General features: G+C 38.7%; 1 protein-coding gene across 3 annotated transcripts in view; it reads right to left on the bottom strand.

The window, feature by feature from the left end:
• The window catches only part of NUP85 (nucleoporin 85), a 57,300-nt gene that overhangs the window by 32,016 nt on the left and 4,337 nt on the right, over positions 1 to 20,947 (bottom strand). For 2 of the 3 annotated variants that reach the window (XR_005212638.1, XM_037808690.1), the window contains exons 1-4: positions 14,714 to 14,816; positions 9,661 to 9,751; positions 7,338 to 7,500; positions 5,162 to 5,232 (exon numbers count right to left, since the gene is read on the bottom strand). Coding sequence is in view for 2 of the 3 variants with exons in the window: in XM_037808690.1 (XP_037664618.1) it covers positions 5,162 to 5,232; positions 7,338 to 7,500; positions 9,661 to 9,751; positions 14,714 to 14,746 (358 nt within the window). In the remaining variant the exon portion in view is untranslated. Of the gene's footprint in view, positions 1 to 5,161; positions 5,233 to 7,337; positions 7,501 to 9,660; positions 9,752 to 14,713; positions 14,817 to 20,947 lie in introns of those variants that run through there. The other variant, XM_037808691.1, reaches the window with a different exon arrangement.

Below are 20,947 nucleotides of genomic sequence, written 5' to 3'. Positions count from 1 at the left end.
GTTGCAGCTCCTCTCTCAGTTCATGTGCATTCTTCAAAGTGTCTCTCTTGGCTGTAATAAGCCTGCTCCTTCTGCATGAGCTTATATAGTACTCTAGAAAACTAACCAAGGCCCATGATGAATGGGCAGGGCTACACCTCCATGGAAATTATCTAATCAGAGTTATCACCTACAGTTGGGTGGGTTGCACCTCCACGGAAACACTCAAAGAATTACAATCTAATCAACACTAATATGTCTGCCCACACAAGACTGCATCAAAGATAATGGCGTTTTGGGGGACATAATACATTCAAACTGGCACACCCCTTCTCCCCCGATGTTCATTTACTTTTTTTAATACAGTTTTATTGAAATATACTCACACACCCTACAGTCATCCATAGTGTACAATTATTCACAGCACCATCATACAGTTGTGTGTTCATCACCAGAATCAATTTCTGAACCTTTTCCTTATTGCAAAATGAAAATAAAAGCAAAAAACAACACCCAAAACTTACGATTCCCTCCATCACACCCTATTCTTCAACTAGTTTTTGTCCCCATTTTTGCACTCATCTGTCCATACACTAAACAGACTGCAAGCCACAAGGTTCTCACAATCACACATACTGTGCAAGGCACATAGTTATACAATTGTCTTCAAGATTCAAGGTTACGGGGAGAACCTAAGATGGCGGCTAAGTGAGACAGGGCAAAAAACACCTCCGTGAAAAATACTAGATAAAAGCCAGAAAGTGACCCAGAACAACAGTTCTAGTGATGCACCAGCCGGACAAGACCTGCTAAATCCACAGGGACCATGCATTTGGTGAAACCGGGAGTCTGCATTCTGAAATAAGCTGGGAATGCCCCTGCACGGCCCAGGGCTTAACTGGAGGGCTGGCGCGCACTTGTGACGTGGCACAGCCTTCCCTCGGCAGACGTCCTAGAAGAGCACAGCTGGGAAGGGGGACCTGCTCAGAAATCCCACGGACCCTACGCCAATACCAAGGACTTGTGCGTCAGTGGCAGAGACAATCTGTGACAAGACTAAAATGAAGGCTTAGACTCTTGCAACAGCTTTAAATCTCCGGCCGGGAACACCTGGGAGGTTTGATTATTAAAGCTGCCCTGCCTCCCTAACCACCCAGACACATGCCCCACATTCAGGGCAGACAGCACCACCAACACACCCAAACTTAGTGCACCAATTGAACCCCACAAGAATCAGATCCCCACACACCACAAAGACAAAGTTGGGAAGAACTGACCTGAGGGGAATAGGGGACTCAAGGATGCCATCTACTGGCTAGTTAAAGTGTATGCCACCAAGCTGTAGATCTGACAAATTAGAGATTGATACTTTTTATATCCAGAAAGAATCGTATCAAGTAAAGCAAATGCCAAGAGGCCAAAAGCAACAGAAAATCTTCAAGCATATGATAAAACCAGATGATATGGAGAATTCAAAACCAAACACCCAAATCAAAAGATCAGAAGAGACACAGTACTTGGTGCTATTAATCAAAGAACTAAAGTCAAACAATGAGAGCATGGCACAAGACATAAAGGACATGAAGAAGAGCATGGCACAGGATATAAAGGACATAAAGAAGACCCTAGAAGACCATAAAGAAGATATTACAAGAGTAAATAAAAAAAATAGAAGATCTTATGGAAATAAACGAAACTGTTGACCAAATTAAAAAGACTCTGGATACTCATAATACAAGATTAGAGGAATCTGAACAACAACAGCGTCTTCGAAGACCACAGAATGAAAAATGAAAGAACAAAAGACAGCATGGGGAAAAAATTTGAAAAAATTGAAATGGATCTCAGGGATATGATAGATAAAATAAAACGTCCAAATTTAAGACTCATTGGTGCCCCAGAATGGGAAGAGAAGGGTAAAGATCTAGAAAGAGTATTCAAAGAAATTGTTGGGGAAAAATTCCCAAATCTTCTACACAATATAAATATACAAAGCATAAATGCCCAGCGAACTCCAAATAGAATAAATCCAAAGAAACCCACTGCAAGACATATTCTGATCAGACTGTCAAATACTGAAGAGAACGAGCAAGTTCTGAAAGCAGCAAGAGAAAAGCAATTTACCACATACAAAGGAAACAACGTAAGACTAAGTAGTGACAACTCAGTGGCCACCACGGAGGCGAGAAGGCAGTGGCATGACATACTTAAAATTCTGAGAGAGAAAAATTTCCAACCAAAAATACATTATCCAGCAAAACTCTCCTTCAAATTTGATGGACAGCTTTAATTTTTCACAGACAACAAATGCTGAGAGATTTGGCTAATTAAAGACCTGCTCTACTTCAGATACTAAAGGAGCCCTACTGACAGAGAAACAAAGAAAGGAGAGAGAAATATAGAGAAATTTAATAGACATATATAGAACATTACATCCCAAATCACCAGGACACACATTCTTCTTTAGTGATCATGGATCTTTCTCCAGAATAGACCATAAGCTGGGACATACAACAAGCCTCAATAAATTTTTAAAAAAATTGAATTTATTCAAAGCACATTCTCTGACTATAATGGAATAAAACAGAAGTCAATAACCATCAGCGACTTAGAAAATTCACAAACAACTGGAGGGTAAAAATGAGGGGGGAGATGAAAACATTCCTGGATAATCCAAAGCTGAGGGACTTCAGTAGATCAGTCCTATAAAAAATGCTAAAGGAAATTGAGCAGGCTGAAAGGAAGGGACACTAAACAACTGACTGAAACCACATGAAGAAATAAACATTTCCAGTAAAGATCACATGGGAAATATAAATACCAATACTACTGTATTTTTGATTTGTAACTCCACTATTTACTTCCTACAGGATCTAAAATACATAAACTGTAATGATAAATCAGTGGTTTTAGACTTAATGTAAAATATGTAATTTTTGACAAGAACTACATAAAGGTGGGGGAATGGAGGAGTACAGGAACATAGTTTATGGGTCCTATTGAAGTTAAGTTGGTATCAAAGAAAAACAAGATTGTTATAGATTTAAGAGGTTAAATTTAAGCCCCACGGTAAACACAAAGAAAGTATCAGTGAATATGACCACAGAGATGAAAAGTAGAGTATGGGTCATGAGAAGTGGGGGAGGGGCAATGGGGAGTTAAGAAATGAGTGGAGGGTTTGTTTGGAGTGAAGGGAAATTTCTAGTAATGGATGGTGGGAAAGTGATGGCATTGCAACATTCTGAATGTAATTAATCCCACTAATGGAATGCTAGGAAGGTGTTGAAATGGGAAGATTTAGGCTGTATATGTTTCCACAACTGAAAAAAGAAAAAAAAAAAGTCTAAATAGATAATGACAATTAAATGCCAAGGATGATCCTGGATGGGATCTGAGGATGGAGGAGAGGAGGCTCAAAGGGACACAGTTGGGACAAAAGAAAGAAAAAGGAAATACAGAATGTAAGCTTTGTTATCAATGTTGAATTTCTTGAACTTCTTAGCTGCACTTAATGGGACTGCATAAAAGAATGTTCTTGTACATGGGCAATTATATGTGAATTATAGTTTGTTCAAGGATGTGTGCAGCTTGCTCTCATATGTTCAGAAGACAGAGCAACAGATGATGGATGATAGGGAGGGAGGGAAAGAAAGAAAGGGTGGTGTGACAGGATGTTAAAGCTGGTGGATCGTGGTATCAGGGAGGGGAGGGGCATGCTGGAGTTCTGTGTATGGGGTTTGTATTGTTTTTGCACTGTTCCTGTAAGTTTGAATTTATTTCAAAATAAAGTTAAAAAAAAAAAGTATCAAGGTCATGGGGTTGCAGTTCAACAGCTTCAGGTGTTTCCCTCTAGCCATTGCAACACAACGAAAACTAAAAAGTGTTATCTATATAGCACATGAGAATACTCTGAGTGACCTCTTGACTCCGTTTGAAACCTCTCAGCCACTGGAACCTTAGTTTGTTTCATCTCTCTTCCCCATTTTGGTCAAGAAGATCTCAATCCCACAGTGCTGGGTCCAGGCTCATCCCCAGGAGTCATTTCCCATGTTGCCAGGGGGATTCACATCCCTGGGAGTCATGCCCAACCTAGGCGGGGAGGGTAGTGAGCTCACTTGCTGAATGGGCTTAGAGAAGGAGGGGGGGCCACATCTGAGCAACAAAGAGGCTTTCTGGGGGAGACTCTTAGGCACAATTTTAAGTACGCTTAATCTCTCCTTTGCAGCAACAAGCCTCAAAAGGGAAAGTCCCCAGATCCAGGGCTCAGCCCACCAAATTGGCATCCTTAATGTTTCCAAGAAAATCAGGAATAACCCAGGTGGGGAAGTCCAATATTTCCACATTTTCTCCCCAGTTTCTCGGGGGATGCTTTGGCCCATTTTTAAGTTGGGTTGTCTTCTTCTTGTTGGGTTGTAGGAATTCTCTATACATTCTCAATATTAAGTCATTATCAGATTTATGATTTCCAATATTTTCTCCCATTTTGTACATTGTCTTTTCACTTTCTTGATAATGTCCTTTGATGCACAAGGGTTTTAAATTTTAAGTCTGATTTTTTTTTTTTTTTGGCTAATGCTTTTGGTGTTGCATCTAAGAATCCATTGCATCATACCAAGTCTTAATGTCTTTTCCCAAGTTTGCTTCTAAGAGTTTAATGGTTTAAGCTCCTATATTTAGATCATTAATTCATTTAGAGTTAATTTTTGTGAATGGTGTGAGGTGGGGATTCAATTTCATTATTTTGTAAGTTTATTGTTTTTAATGCTTCGTATCCCCGTTACAGTTTAATGATTCTCAAACCATGGTCCTCATGTTACAAGCAGCATTTTCGGCTGCAACTCAGCCCCCGTGAAGCTATCTGATGCAGCACATCATGATGCTATACCAGGCGGGGGTCACATGGCTCTTGTGGGTACAGTGCCCTTGAATCACCAGGGCCAAAGAACTAGAATGCAATTTTCAAAGACCCTTAATTTGGCCCTTTGGGCTCATAACTTCAACCAGTCAATCAACTCAATATGGTCTAACTTGAAAAATTTACTGAAAACAAATGCCAAAGTTAAGGATTATGTAAAATGGAAAAGTAAGAGTCTGGCACTGGAATGTCAATCAGATTTTACCTCATAGTATTTACAGTCAGATAAATCCTTGAAATACTACCCCACAAACAAAAAATTCTTACTTGCAACCTGGTGCATTTCCTCCATACACGCTCTCATGACTGATCGGTAGTTTTTACTCACTCGAACCAATCTACAAAAAATGAAATGACATACAAGATGAGCCTAGAACATTTTGTGGTTCCAGAAAGTAAGGAAAGTAAGGAAGTGTTCAAAAAAGATAGGAGTCTGCCAAAAGAATACAGGAGTCAATCTGAAGAAGGTCCTAATGGCCAAATCCAGAAATAATTTGAACAAAATAAATAAATCGTACAATCTGAGAATAAAATAAACATCCATGAGTTCACATTGATATGTAGAAGGTTACAGAGAAACAAAACCATCAGCGGCAAATAGCACAGTAATTATTGCTGTGGACAAGATCTACTGATGAACACTAAAATTAATGGGTAAAAATTTAAGGAGCAATTGAATTTGCATAGCCTCAAAGTATCCCTCAAGATACTCAATAACCACATAGGGAAAGATATGGTATACAGTAGAAACCACCTAAACCACATGATGAAGGTCAACAACACAAGTGATAAAATTCTGACATCGTGAACCCTATAATATGATGCACTGAGACATAATCACTTCCATGGAAGTCTTGCCAAAAATGAATAACCATAATCCAATCATAAGAAAACATCAGAAAAACCCAAACTGAGGAACAATCTAGAAAATAATTGATCAGTATTCTTCAAAAGGGTCAAGGTCATGAAAGACAAGCAATAACTGCAAGAAACTATGCAGAACAAACCTAAATGCAAACTCATTTAATTACAGAAGAGAAAAAAGGATAACAGTGGAAAAATTGGTGAAATTCAAATAAGATCTTTAGTTAATAATACTGCAACAATATTAATTTCCTGGTTTTAATAATAATTGTAATATGGTTACGTCAGATATTAACATTAGGGAAGGCTGAGTGAAAGATATACGGAAATTCTCTGTACTATTTTTGTAACTTTTCTGTAGGTCTAAAATTGGTTCAGAAAAGTTTTTAAAAACTGGAAATGACAAAACAAAACAAACATCCATAAGAAAGCAACTGGCTATTAGTTACCAAGATGCAGATTTTTAGCAAGAAAAGTATTTACCCCAAACAAGAGACCCAAAGGCCACCTATCACTTCCATTTAAAAAAAAAAATCATGGTTACTTTCTGCAGATGGCTTCCACTATGGCTGGCAAGACTTTAAGCAGTTTGTACACACTGTCTCACCTAATCCTCATGACCCTGCCCAATGTATTGATGTGGTTACCCCATTTTATAGTCAAGGGTACAGGCCCAGAAACAAGCTCACCAGGACAAAAAAATTCAAAATGATATGCTGTGCCAATGTACAGAAAGAAGTCAAGCTACCACCCACAATTAGGAAGATACTCACATATTACTCAAAACATTTTAGAGCACCTACTACACAGATGCACTGGAAAGGGAGAAATACAGTCCACAGATTAAGACAAGTCCCCATCTTCAGGGTATTTATAGTACTTTTGACTTGATTTTTTCCTATAAGTGGTAAATGATTTCTCTAAGTCACCAACATTCTGTACCAAAACATCTTGAAACCCATGATCAAACACACACAGAAGCTAACCAGGGTTATCATCCAGGATCATTCCTCTGTAAAAAGCTCATCAAGGAACTAAAATACCAGCACTGACCATGCCCTAACCATGTAACAGACACTGATAAAAATTTAACACAGAGGTTCTCAAATTCCAGTGTGCTTAAGAATCACTTGGAGATTTTTAGGTCCTACCACCAGAGATTTTATTTTGATGTTCTAAGGTAGGGCTCAGAAATCTGCAGTTACAAGTACTACTCTGATGTTAACGAAGTTAACGCATGAACTACACTTTGAATCACCCTAGTCTATAAATATAAATAGAACACTAGTTTTCTGATCTCTTGCCAAAGAAGGTCTCAAAAATTATTATTTGAAGATAATTGAGAATAGAAACAAAGAAAGCTTATCAAGCTATGCAGTCCATCAACAGCCATTTGCATTGTCCCTATAAGCCATATTCATCCCTGGCCACTTACACTAGCCAGTACTGAGGCCACAAATTAAAACCTGAGTCCCTTTCTCCAAGCAATCCACCCATAATGCAAAAGGACAAGGACACATTTCATGTGGTCTTTCGCAATTTAGTTGTGAACTCTAGTACCTACCAGCAGCCTACTTACTGAGCTTTTCTGGATTTTCCAGTCAATTCTTCTTCAATTCTCTGGAGGCCCACAAAGATTCCATGGGATTCATTGAACAGTTTTCTCAAGATTTGAGAGTAAACATCTATATCCTTCCGGATGATATAAATATAGGGGCAGCTTGGCACTGTCACTGATTTTTCTAAAATAAAACAAAACAGGAAAGAAATTTAAAATCTATCATCAGAACTCCCCAAAAAAGAACCCACTCCAAAATTTTAATTAAGTATCTAATTACAAAAGCTTTAGTTTCTTTGTTACTGATTTAAAAAAAAAAGTGATATGGATTATCATTTGTCAATTATCCACAAATGAATTTTCAAACACCAATGTTTAATTTCAGACTTTCTTCTTCAACTCACTAGAACATTTTGGGACTACTTGCCACCTCCATCAACTGAAAGATAATGGAAAATACATATACTCACTTAATATTAGCCTATGTAAACTCAATTAGTAAGATAAACTTACGAAGTTTTATATAATCTCAAAGTCAAGTGAAAGTTACTTTTATATTACTTTGTATTACAATTACCCCTAAAAAAGGAATCAAGAATTGACATTTTTCCAGAGCAATGAAAAGACTCCATAATAATAAGTTATAAATTGCCAACTTGTGGAAATTTCCAACATGATGGATTCTGTAACAGGTTATGTTCAATGACTTGTCTTAAATATGATTTCAATAAATATAAAGAAAAAAATAAAGATGACCTCATGTTTCCAACAATCTATGACAGACTAGAAATGTTGATTTGCTTTCTCTCTACAAAGAGTCTCTCTTGAACAACCATTCCCTGGGTAGATTCTATGGCTCTGTCAAGTTTGGGATCTTTGATACCTATATATCCTATAAGGATTTAGCACCAGAAGGGACAATTCTTAAGTATAAAATCAAGAAAATCAACATTTCTCAAATACTATATAAACTGCACACCATATAATCTGCCAAAATTATAAAGCTTTCACTAACTCAATCTGCTCCTTAAAGGAAAACTTCCATGTTTGAATAACGAACCTATCAAGGATTTGCAAGATCTCTTTGATATTTCCCAAGACTTCTGTCTTGAAATGGAGAAAGGAAAATCAAATTTCAAGATTTTAGTTCTGTCTTGCTACTAAAGGAACTCTGTATAAAAAAAAAAGGATCCATGTCTGTGCTGGTTTGAATGTATTATGTCCCCCAGAAAAAGCCATATTCTTTGATGCAATCTTGTGGGGCAGACATATTAGTGGGGATTAAGTTGATATGTTTGGATTAGGTTGTTTCCATGGAGATGTGCCCCACCCAACTGTGGGTGATGACTCTGATTGGATAATTTCCATGGAGATATTGACCTGCCCATTGGGTGGGTCTGAATTAAATTACTGGTGCACTATATAAAATCAGACAGAAGGAGCGAGCTTGATATAGCCAAGAGAGACACTTTGAAGAAAGCACAGGAGCTGCAGATGAGAGATGGTTTGAAAGCAGACTCTTACTCCAGAGAAGCTAAGAGAGGACAAACGCCCCAAAAGCAACTAAGAGTGACATTTTTGAGGAACTGCAGCCTAGAGAAATGTCCTGGGAGAAAGCCATTTTGAAACCAGAACTCTGGAGCAGACGCCAGCCACAGGCCTTCCCAGCTAACCGAGGTTTTCCGGACACCATTGGCCATCCTCCAGTGAAAGTACCTGATTGCTGATGTGTTACCTTGGACACCTTATGGCCTTAAGACTGTAATTGTGTAATCAAATAAACCCCTTTTATGAAAGCCAGTCCATCGCTGGTGTTTTGCATTCCGACAGCATTAGCAAACTAGAGCAATGTCCAAAAGTTGATGGCGCTTAGGCGAACAAAAGGCAAGGACAAGCCATATCATTCTCCAGCTCCATCTCTGCCTCTGCTGCTCCAGATCAACTCAGCCTACAAAACTATCACTCAATGCAGTCCACATTGCAAACACAGCAGTGCCCATGGAATCTAGAAAGCATCACAATAAGGGAGGTACTGTGCTGTGGAGGAAAGTTAGTCACTATGGACAAGAAGAAAGGGGAAGAAAATAAACTTAAAATGCTTAAATATGAAGAAAACCTTTCTTTAACACCAGGAGGAATACCAGTAATTTTTTTTCCCTGGACTCAACATCTTCCAGGCCTCATAAATAAATGAAAATCTAAAACAGCTAAGGTTTCAAAAACGGAAATGGTACAAAATAAGTTCATTTGTTTCATGGCTCAGCTAGTCAAATCTGAGAGAAGAAAAAAGAACCAAATCTGCCAAAATAGATAATCTGGAAGAAAAAAAAAAAAAAAACACTACCTTGGTTGTTGAAAGAGGTTTCACACACCAGCATCTCCCCGGGTCCCCAGTCAAAACACAATTGCTTCTTAGAATTCACTCCTGGAATCAACTAGTAAGAAATAAGACATAGAAGCTGTTATTCTTTACAGAGGTAAGATACTTGAAGGCTTTTTTTTTTTTTAATTCAGTTTTTTTAAGATATAGTCACATACCATACAATCATCCACAGTGTATAATCATCTGTTCACAGTACCACCATATAGTTGTGCATTCAACACCCCAATCAATTTTTGAACATTTTCCTTACTCCACAAAGAATGAAAATAAGAACAAAAATAAAAGTAAAAAAGAACACCCAAAGCATTCCATCCCCTCCATCCCACCCTACTTTTCATTTAGATTTTGTCCCCATTTTTCTGTCCATTTACTGGATAAAGGGAGTGTGAAGGTTTGCTTTTCAACTGATTTCCAAATATAATCCTGGAAATCACTGGTAATGAAAGCAATGAAGTAGTAATCTATGTATAGAGCTATATGTTTTTGAGATCAGCCCAGTCTGTTAGACTACTAGCAGTTCCCGAATAAGCAATGGAGCTTTTTTGGGCTCCTCAGCCCAGCTGGCCATCCTCAAGGGTTGATGAAAAAGAAAGCTACACCCTAATCAATTATATTGTAATTAGAGATCTGTAATCCAAATCTGGTTTGTTATACACTGAAAAAAAGACAGAGATATCTGATTCCAAGGATTCTGTGCCATCTCTACATTGAATGACTCTAAGCTTTTCTTTCCAACTGCAACCAATCCCTTTGAACATAAATTTCATTCATTCGACTGCCTAATCCACACCTCCTCCACAGGTTAACCTAACAGGCATCTCAAACTTTTTAAAAGGGGCAAAAAGAACTCTTCATGCCCATCCTCATGAATATCCTCCCATGAGGACAAAGCCTTCCTCAACAGGAGTAATCCTTGATTTTCTCTTTTCCTCACCATCTACAGCCAATCTATCAGTACATCGTGTTCTACTCTGAAATAAGCCTGAATCAACTACTTTTCACTTCTACCAACCGAATCCAAACCACCATCAGCTCTCATCTGGACCACTGCAACAGTGTTTATCATGCCTGAAATGAGTCTCTTTTGTGGTTACATGGTGACTACCTGCCCATAAACAGATGAAAGCATGCAGGGCCGAGGGACTCTAAGTGTTCTCATTCACTGCCTTCAAGAGACCCTGGCTCACAGCTGTCACTCCATAAATATTTTTTGGCAAACAATGAATTTAGCTGGCAAACAGTCTGGTGTCAGTGCAAGTACATTGAGTTCTTTGGAACTATGAATGAAGTCATTTAAGAACTAAGCACAGCTTACTGAATCTTTTTCTGTGCTTGGCTCTAGGCATATGACAATGTGTAAGACACTCTTTGCCCTCCAAAAGCTAACAGTCTATTGAGGAAGACCAATAAAATACACAGGCAGTCAGAAAAGTGGGTAAGTGCTAAGCCAGAGGCACATACTGAGACACAGTAGGAGCTGGCCAGGCAAAGGGGAAGGAAGCATTGTACATCAGCAGCAGCTTAAGCAAAGGTCTAGAGTTGAAAAGCTGCAGGAGGTAAGAATGGCAGGAGCAAGGAATACAAGAAATACATGATCAGATACATATTTTAAAAGATCACTCTGAGACAGCATGACTTTAAATATAGAAAACCCTATGAAATCCACTTTTAAAAAAAGTCACAGGACACAAGGTTAGTATATAAAAATTCAATTATATTTCTAAATTCTAGTAATGCGTAACTGGAAAGTGAAATTTAAAAACAATACCATTGACAACAGCATCAAAACTCATCAAATACCTAGAAAGAAATCTAGCAAAAGACCTTTACACTGATAACTAGAAATATACTGCTCAGAAAAATTAAAAAGACCTGAATAAACAGAGATACTCCATATCACAGATCAGAGAACTCCAGTGTTAAGATGCCCTTGTTCCCCAAATTTATCCACCGACTGAATGCAATCCCAGATAAACAATGCAGCAGGCTTTTTTTGCAGATTTTAACCAGCTGACTCAAAATTTATATGGAAATGCAAAGACCTAGAAGAGCTAAAGAAATTTTGAAAAAGGACAAAGTTAGAGAACTCTGTTCTTTTTTCAAGATTTATTATAAAGCTACAATAATCAAGGTAGAGTGTAGTATTGATGAAAGATAGACATAGAAATCAATGAAATACAATAGAAAGTCCAGAAACAAACCCGCATACATAAGGTTGATTGCTTTTTAACAAAGGTGCCAAGGTGATTTTATGGGGAAAGAATATACTGTCAACAAACACTGCTAGAACAATTGGATGTCCATTGCAAAAAAAATGACAGAATCCATAAACATATAGACGAAAGCATAGGAGAAAGCAAAGGAGAAAACCTTTTTGACTTTGAATTAGACAAAGATTTCCTAGGACACAAAAAGCACAAACCATAGAAAGCATAAGAGAAAAAGATTTATAGATTGAACTTGATCAAAATTAAAATCTTTCCCTCTTCAAAAGATACTGGAAAACAAAAAGACAAGCCACGGACTGGGAGAAAATATCTGTAAAACACCTAATTGATAAAGGCCTTGTATCCAGAACATATAAAGAACTCTTACAACTCAAAGAATAAAACAATCACTCAATAAAATGGGAAAAGGATTTGAACAGTTCACCAAAGAAAATATACAAATCACATATAAGCATGTGAAAAGATGCTCAATATCATGTCATTAGAGAAATACGAATTAAAATGAGGAGATACCACAACACACCCACTAGAATGGCTAAAATGAATAAGACTGATCATACCAAGCATTGACAAGGGTATGGAGTAACTGCAATTCTCCCAATTTGCTAGTACAGGTGAAAATGGTATAGAAGAACTGAGTTTCTTATAGCAAAATATGCATCTGCCCTAACACCTAGCAATTCCACTTCTAAGAATCTAACCAGGAGAAAGGAAAGCATATGTGCAAATGAACAAAAACTACCAGCTTGTACAGGAATGCTCATAGCAGTTTTATCCACAATAGCCAAAAACTAGAAACCCAGGTGTCTATCAACATGAAGATGGCTGTTTCAAACTGTGGTACATTCATAAACCCCAGCAAAAAAAAAAGGAAGCTACTAATTCATGCAACAACACAGATTAAAACATTTTGAGTTCTTGAAAAACACACAAAAAATTAAATATTGTATTGAAGTTCAAGAGCAGGCAAAATTAATTTATGGTGCTTGAACTCAGAAAATGGGGGATGGTGGGTGGGGACTGAAAAGGGGCATGAGTAAATTTCGTTGGTGTCTGCACTTCTATGGGTCCTTGAACTACATGTAATTATATGCATGAGGCATTTGGCCGGGGGTGGGGGTGGGGGAGGGATGGGAGGGGTTGACTATAACTTAAGGGTCCATGATAAAAATTAAAAAAAAAAGAAAAAAGAAAAAAAGGATAAGACCAAAGGTCTAGATGAACTACCCACCCAAGACTCTACTACTCTCTACTTCGAATCTATGCTGAAACATCCTTTAATCTGCTAGTTACTAAATTGCCTTCCTGTGCCTTGACAAGAGGCAGCTGCCTGAACAGCAGACAACTACTAGGAGGGGTAAATTAATAAAATGCTATTCAGGTATTCAAGATTATTTATCAGTCTCTTGAGAGTCTGATTAGAGTAAACCCAAAGCACAGATTAACTGTCAAACACAGAGAAGACTTATTTGAATTTGGAGAGTCCAGGCTCAGAGTCTGGACTGTGGGGTTCCACCACGATGGTGCCAGGCTGTGAGGCTCTGCCGTCGAGGCCAACCAGCTTCCTACCTGGTCTCCCCAACACCAATGCAGACTGAGTTATCACAAGTCAATTATTATCACTTAAGGGGAAGAAGGTGGTCTAGCTGAAAATCTACGTCCCTTTTGAAGACGCCTATCCCAATATCAGAAAAGCGGTTCTCCAAGGTTGGAAAGGGCACTGGGAAGGTTCCCTTACTCAAAGATTCTGACATAAGTGGAGTATGAGAAGAAAAGATGGCATATAGTTTGAAAAAGTCATTTCATACATACACCACTAACAAACATTGACATGGTACTTGATGTATATTCAATAATTAAACTTTACAGCAGTAAACTTCATAAAAGTAATGACCCATATTAGCTCCTATTTAAGATCTCTTATTCTGTCTGGTTTAGCTTTGAAATGATCCTCATTTTCAATGTTTGGCTTGTCATAGACTGCTTTGCAATCTGGTGGTTTTAGCTTCTGAAAACTGTTGTCATTTCAACTTTCCAAAAAGCAAAAAAAAACACAAAAAACCACAGTCAGTTAAATACAGCTTGCCAGGAGCTAAAAGGTGCAGAACTCTGAAAGCCTATAATGGGGCAGGAGATATTTCATCTAGTCCAGGAGATCAGGGAAGGCTTTTCTGAGAATGAAGCTATTGGAGCTTGGATTTGAAAAGTGAGAAAGAGGTAAACCAAAGGGGGGAAAAAGAGTATTCCCTCAGAGGAAACAGTAGCCATGTAGTATCTAAAATCTATGGATCTCTTTACAAACATTACAAAATCATCCCCAGTTGACATATTATCTTGATAGTTCAAAAAGAATTGAACAAACAGTGCAAACAGAGCAATAAAATTAGTAACAGTCTCCCAAGAGAATAACTTTCATAAACCACGAGCCAGCACTGTACTTTCGACTGGAAGAAAAAACCCTCAATCCCTCTGCTTGGTCCAAGCCTGCTTTCCAAGAGGAAAGGCAAGGGGAAATGGGAAAGTCCGGAAGGCAAGGAAGGAGCGGGAAAGAGTGGGACCTCCGGGAACAGGGCTTCTGAGGGATCAATGGAGCAAAAAATCCAGCGACCACTGCAACCCGAACACGGGCACCTAGTTAATGTCGAGATTTCCGGACCGCGGCAATTGAGCCGACATAAAAGGACCGGCGCCTCGCGGGCGACAGGTAGGTAGACAAGCCTGTACCGACTAAGCAGACACAGCCCTCGGACCATGAGGGCAGGCAAGCCTATTCCGGGTGCCCTTACAGTCACTGTCGGCTCGCCATCGAACTCCTCCATATCGCCACGACCCAGCCGCCTGGAACTCGCAGGGGCGCAAACGCTCCAAGGCTCCCGCGCGGCCTCCCGCTCGCAGCCAGGCTGCCTGAGAGGACCCCGCCAGAGCGCCTCGTGCACTGCCTGTCAAGCCCAACTCCTACAAACACGGCAGAGACCTCTCTTCTCAGTCACAACCCGTCTCCTGCGGCCCTCTATACATATCTCTCCTTCCTGGCCTTGACAGCACGACAGGGAAAACAGCCAAGGGCAGTCTGTCCTCAAGGTAATTCTCCCGCCCGATCAGGCTCCGCTGCAAACAGCCCCACGGGAGTGGCGCGAGAGTCGCCGGGGGAGGCGGCGCGGGTGCGCGTGCGTGAAGTGGGTCGGCTGCTGGGGCTGGGGGCCGGGCTAGGGCCCGGTAGAGGCCGTGGTTACACCGTCGCTTGCTCTCCTCCCGCTTTCCTGGCGGTGTCCAGGGCAAGGGACCCCCGTCGGTGCAAACGGCTTGTGTTCGAAGACAGTGGCCGCCGCTGCCACCCCAAAACACACAGGAGGCGCGCGAATGAAACTGATGCCGCTGAAATAACTGTGAAATCGAAACAGCTGGGCTGGTTTAATTAAGCACAAATACTGGTTTTCTCTCTCCAAGGAAAAGCCAGGACAAAACAATTGCAATCAGGGAATCCGTGGCTTTGTTATGGAAAACTCAAAATAACTTCAAGGTGTGAAATTGTTTATTTTTAATGCCATATAACAGTTATCCAATAAGAGAATAGTACTTTTTCTAAATTTGTAATATAAGCAACTTTTTGAACGAACTGAAATATTTGAAATTTAAAAGTCTTAAGAGTGCCTGAAAATATAACACCTTCCTTTAAAGAAATGGCTCTGAAATCCAGACAAATTTATTAATGCTTTACCTGGGAAACGCGTCTTTCCCTGAGGTTATTCCAAATGACCTGTTTGAATTAGTGGAAATAAGATGACTTGAAGAGCTAGGAAAATCCTCCCACCACAATGAAAGGTTGAGGTTTTTTGAAGTACAAGTTGTTAACTAAGAGAAGGAAAATCTGTGACTATCATGATGTCAACCATAGCCGTTATCACTGAAGTCAGACATCTGTAGGATGAAATTTAACATAGCTTTGCGCAAAACTCTGCAACAGTTCTACCATATGGATCTTGCTGCATTTTACAAACGGTTCACAGTTTCATTAAACTGAATGTCTGTAACTGTGTAACCTATCAAATGCTGGTGGTTTTCTGCCCAGTGCACACAAATGACCAGTTCCTGAGATATCCGGGTTTCAGGGAAGGAAGAGTTTATTGCCAAGTGCGAAGCAAGGGGAACAGATGGCCTATGGGCCTAAAATCTGTCTCTCCAAACTGCAGTAACTCGAAGTTTTATAATATCAAAAGATGGGCAGGTTTTAGGATAATGAGTATAAGGGCTCACAATGACGAAGTTAGAACATTATCAAGCATGCACATGTTGATTACATGCCTAGTCACAGAATATATATAAGAAAATGGCAGCCTTAACATGATTTTTTTTTTTTTTTTTTTTTTTTTTTTTAGTATTATAAGGAGGTATAGGTCACTTATAGATTAAAGCTTAAGCTTTAATTGGCCCACATGTCAACTGGGCCAATTTTGGTTAGATCTAGCTTTATCTAGTAAGATAGCTTCAGAATTGGGGTGGATTCTGGGCTGACTCAAGTTCCTTTGTAAGTAAACATTAAGAGGCTGTCTAATGATCACAAGGCTTCAAAGTTGTAAAACAGGATAAAGGGTACAAGAGGGGCCAGTCACAAGTTATCACAAGGCTTTTATAATCATAAAGTAAAGATACACTCATTATCAAAAATCAAGGTATCTGGGTTACAGTTCAGTGAGCCTCAGTAGATTCAGATACTTACTTTTGGCTCTTCTACAATTTATATATATTTCCATATTAAAATAAATAAAAAGAGACTAAAGAGATAATGACAGTTAAATGCAATACATGATCCTGGAGTGGATCTAATAATGGAGGAGAAAAGGCCCAAAAGGACAGTATTGGGACATGTGAAAAAATTGGAATATAGACTGTAAGCTTTATAGCAATGTTAAATTTCTTGAACTTGATAACTGTACTTAAGGTGGTCTTAGGAAATGTGCATGAAAATGTTCAAGGAGCATGATATGTACAACCTACACTCAATGTTTAGAAAATAGATAGGTGGATAGATAGGTGATACGGCAAATGTGGCAAAATGTCAAATGTTGATGGATCTGGGTGTCTGGGTGGGGGGTATCTTAAGAGTTCTCTACATGGGTTTTTTGCCTTATTTTTGCAACTGTTGGTATAAATTTGAAATTGTTTCAAAATAATTTTTTTAAAAAAAGAGTGATCTAGTGCTATGGTTTTTTTCTTAGCATTTTTATTGTGATAAAAAAATTTGCCTTTTTAACCATTTTTAAGTGTACAATTCAGGGGCATTAATTACATTTACAATGTTGTGCAACCATCACCATGATCCATCACCAAAACTTTTTCATTATGCCAATTAGAAACTCTGTACCCATTAAGCAATAACTCACCATCCGCCTTAACTTCTAACCTACTTTTGGTGTCTGTGAATTTTATTCTAGATATTTTGTATAATTGGAATCATAACAATATTTGTCCTTTAGTGTCTTGTTTATTTTACTTAGCTAAATGTTTTCAAGGTTCATCCATGTTGTAGCATGTATCAGAAGTTCATTCCTTTTATGTCTGAATAATATTCCATTGTATGAATATACTACATTTTGTTTTATCTATTCATCTATTAATAGTATTATGGTTTCTTAATTGATATTTTAAGGCTGTCATCTGAAGATAAGAAAAATACTGAAATTGTCTGACCAAGACCTAGCTAATATTGGGAATAAATGTTCGAAATATTCCTTAGTCAAAATAATGGTATTTACCAGATACTTTAAACAATCATTTGAATACTCAATGTTTTTAGAGACAATTACAGCTAATAGAGCTATTATTCTATATATTGACTATATATACTATTCTATATATTGACCTTTTTCTTCCCTCTGTTGGGACTTCCTAGAATGGGATTTCAATGAAGTAGTTTATATATCCTCCTCTTTACAATTAAACCTAAAGGAATGCTTTTGGGAAAACAAATTGAATTAATTAGCAAACAAATTCTTTTTCTCTTCCCTCTCTTCCAACGCTTCTTTCCCCTTCCCTCCACTTCCCCTTCTCTTTATCTGCTACTTCCTCTTCCTCTCCCTGATTTAACCCTGGAGTTGCTGTATGTAACTCTGGAGAGTCTTCAGACTCCAACTTGAGATATTCCAGAACCCTAGGGAGTCAAAAGAGTAAAATACTTCTGGAATCAAATAAAAATACCTTCTAAAACAAATCATACCTATTGCACAAAATGTCAAACCAGAAACATACTTTTAAGTCACTCCAAAGTCAAATTTAGAATCAATCCTGGATCAGACCAGAGGAACCATGCTAAAGATGTGGCTGATGTGAAAGTGCTAAGTGGATAGCTAATTTTATGCATTTTAATACATCCTCCTAAAACCAATGTTCCTTAGCCTGCAGAGAAATAAATACATAATCATTTCAAGAGGCATAATTATTTTGGAAAACAATTAGAAGTCTATTATCAAAAGCCATACAAATATTTATACACTTTGACCCAGAAAGTCCTCTCATGAAAATACATCTCCAATAATTTCAAAAGGTCAAAAGGTACTTTGGTATGTCCTATGTAAAACCAAAAATTAAAGAAAACAACAAATTCATAGATCAGGGTTTCTCAATCGCCACATTATTGACATTTTGGGTTGGATAATTCTTGCTGTGAGTGCTGTTCTAGACATCATAAGATGCCTAGAAGCATCCTTGGCATCTAGTGGCTAGATGCCAGTAGCACCCCTCATCAGCTGTGAGGACCACAGATGTCTCCAGATATTCCTAAATGTCCCCTAGGAGGCAAAATCACCCCTGTTGAGAACCACTGGGCCATATATTCAACCAAAAAGGAACAGAGGAGTGGCTAAGTAAATATGTCAAATGAAATATTACTCACCTGTTTAAAAGAACTGCATAGACTGATACAGACATAGGAAAGGCTTGTTAAGTGCTGGCAATAAAACTATGAACCATACTGTTTCAGTTTGCTAAAGCTGCTGGAATGCAATATATCAGAAATTAGTTGGCCTTTTCAATGGGGTTTTATTAGATTACAAATTTACAGTTTTAAGGCCATGAAAAAGTCCAAATTAAGGCATCAAGAGGAAGATACCTTCTCTGAGGAAAGGCTGCTGGCATCCAGGGTTCCTCTGTCACATGGGAAGGCACATGGTGAACTGTGCTGGTCCTTCTCTCCTGGTTCTGGTTTCAATGGCTGTCTCCAAATGTCTCTGTTTCTCTCTCTTATCCTCATAAAGAGCCCCAGTAAAGGATTAAGACCCACCTTGAATGGGCTGGGTCACATCTCAATTGAAATAGCCTAACCAAAAGGTCCCACCCACAATAGGTCTGCCCCCACAAGATTGAAAGAATATGCCATTTTCTGGGGCACATAACAGCTACCAACCAGCACACAGACTTACAAACAAAAATAAGTCCAAACAACTTGACTGGTGCTCCTGGCACTATTCTAGGATTTTTTCCTGCATGTTTCCTCTCTGCTACCTCCTACAAGAGGACTCTGTGCAATTCTACTGTAATTAAGTGCTAGACCCTGAGTCAGATCTGAATTCTGCACTGGCCACGCCACTTTCAAGCTCTCACTTCCTTCATCTGTAAAATGGGGATAATAATAATAGGGTTTTGCAAGGACTAAAGGCTTAGCACAAAGTCCCAACATAATAATCATTCGATAAATGTCTGCCACTGTGGCTCTTTTCTATACACATTTCTACTTGCACTTTCTTTGTTCAAAGCACCTTTTTCCAATGCAGGGCCACCCCCTTTCCCAACTCATAAAAATGATAGAGGGACCATCTCACACCGATAAGAATGGCTGCCATTAAGCAAACAGGAAACAAATGCTGGAGAGGATATGGAGAAATTGGAACTTTTATTCATTGCTGGTGGGAATGTATAATGGTACAGCCGTTGTGGAAGACTGTTCGGCAGTTTTGCAGAAAACTAAACAATGAATTACCCAGCAATTCCACTTCTCAGTGTAGACCCAGAAGATCTGAAAGCAGTTACATGAACAGACATTTGTACACTGATGTTCATAGCAGCATTGTTCACAATTGCCAAGAGATGGAAACAATCTAAGTGTCCTTCAATAGATGAGTGGATATACAAAATATGGTATATACATACAATGAAATACTATGCAGCAGTAAGAAGGAGCAAGGTCCTGAATCATATGGCAACATGGATGAACCTGAAGATATAATGCTGAGTGAAATAAGTCAGACACAAAAGAAGAGATATTGTGTGTCACCACTACTATGAAATTCCTGAACAAGATTAAAATCAATGCCTTAAAATGTAGAATATTGGGAACCTAGTGATAGACAGAAGCTAGTGGAGGGGGAATGACAATCTATTATATCCAGATATGTTAATGAGGGTGAATTCAAAGGTATGGGAATGGATAGGGATGATGATTGTTAATGGGATTATAAGTATCAGAGTTGTACTGAAGGTGAATAGGATTGAAAGGCATATATATCACAGATCAGCACTACAAATATAGATAGGTGTTTGCATGATATACTTCTAAGGTATGACATCAGTACAGAGAGTTGACAATAAATGGTGTATGGGAAAAATCCACCTATTGCATAGTAGGGACTATAATTAATAAGAATACTAGTATCACACAAATACTAGGGACAAATAATTAAGGGCTAAAAAGAGCTATGGGGTGTTTTGGGTCATGAAAATTATTTAAAATGGAGAGTGATGACTGTGCAACTAAGTGATGATAATGTGAGATATGGATGGATTATTGTGGACACAACATATGCTATGTGAACTTAGGAACCCCCTACTTTATAAGACAAGCCTTCAATCTGGAGGCTTGTTCTTGTGAAATTTATGGTTGTAAAGGGAAGGCTAAGCCCACCTATAATTATGCCTAGGAGTCACCTCCAGAGAACCTCTTTTGTTGATCAAATGTGAATTTTCTCTCTCTAAGCCCAACTCTGCAAATAAATTCATCACCCACCCCCTGACACAGGACAGGACCCTCC

Source organism: Choloepus didactylus, chromosome 18 (assembly GCF_015220235.1).
Source record: "Choloepus didactylus isolate mChoDid1 chromosome 18, mChoDid1.pri, whole genome shotgun sequence".
Taxonomy (NCBI): Eukaryota; Metazoa; Chordata; class Mammalia; order Pilosa; family Megalonychidae; genus Choloepus; species Choloepus didactylus.
The sequence above is the reverse complement of the archived record's forward strand: the minus strand, read 5'-3'. Positions and strand labels throughout refer to the sequence as shown.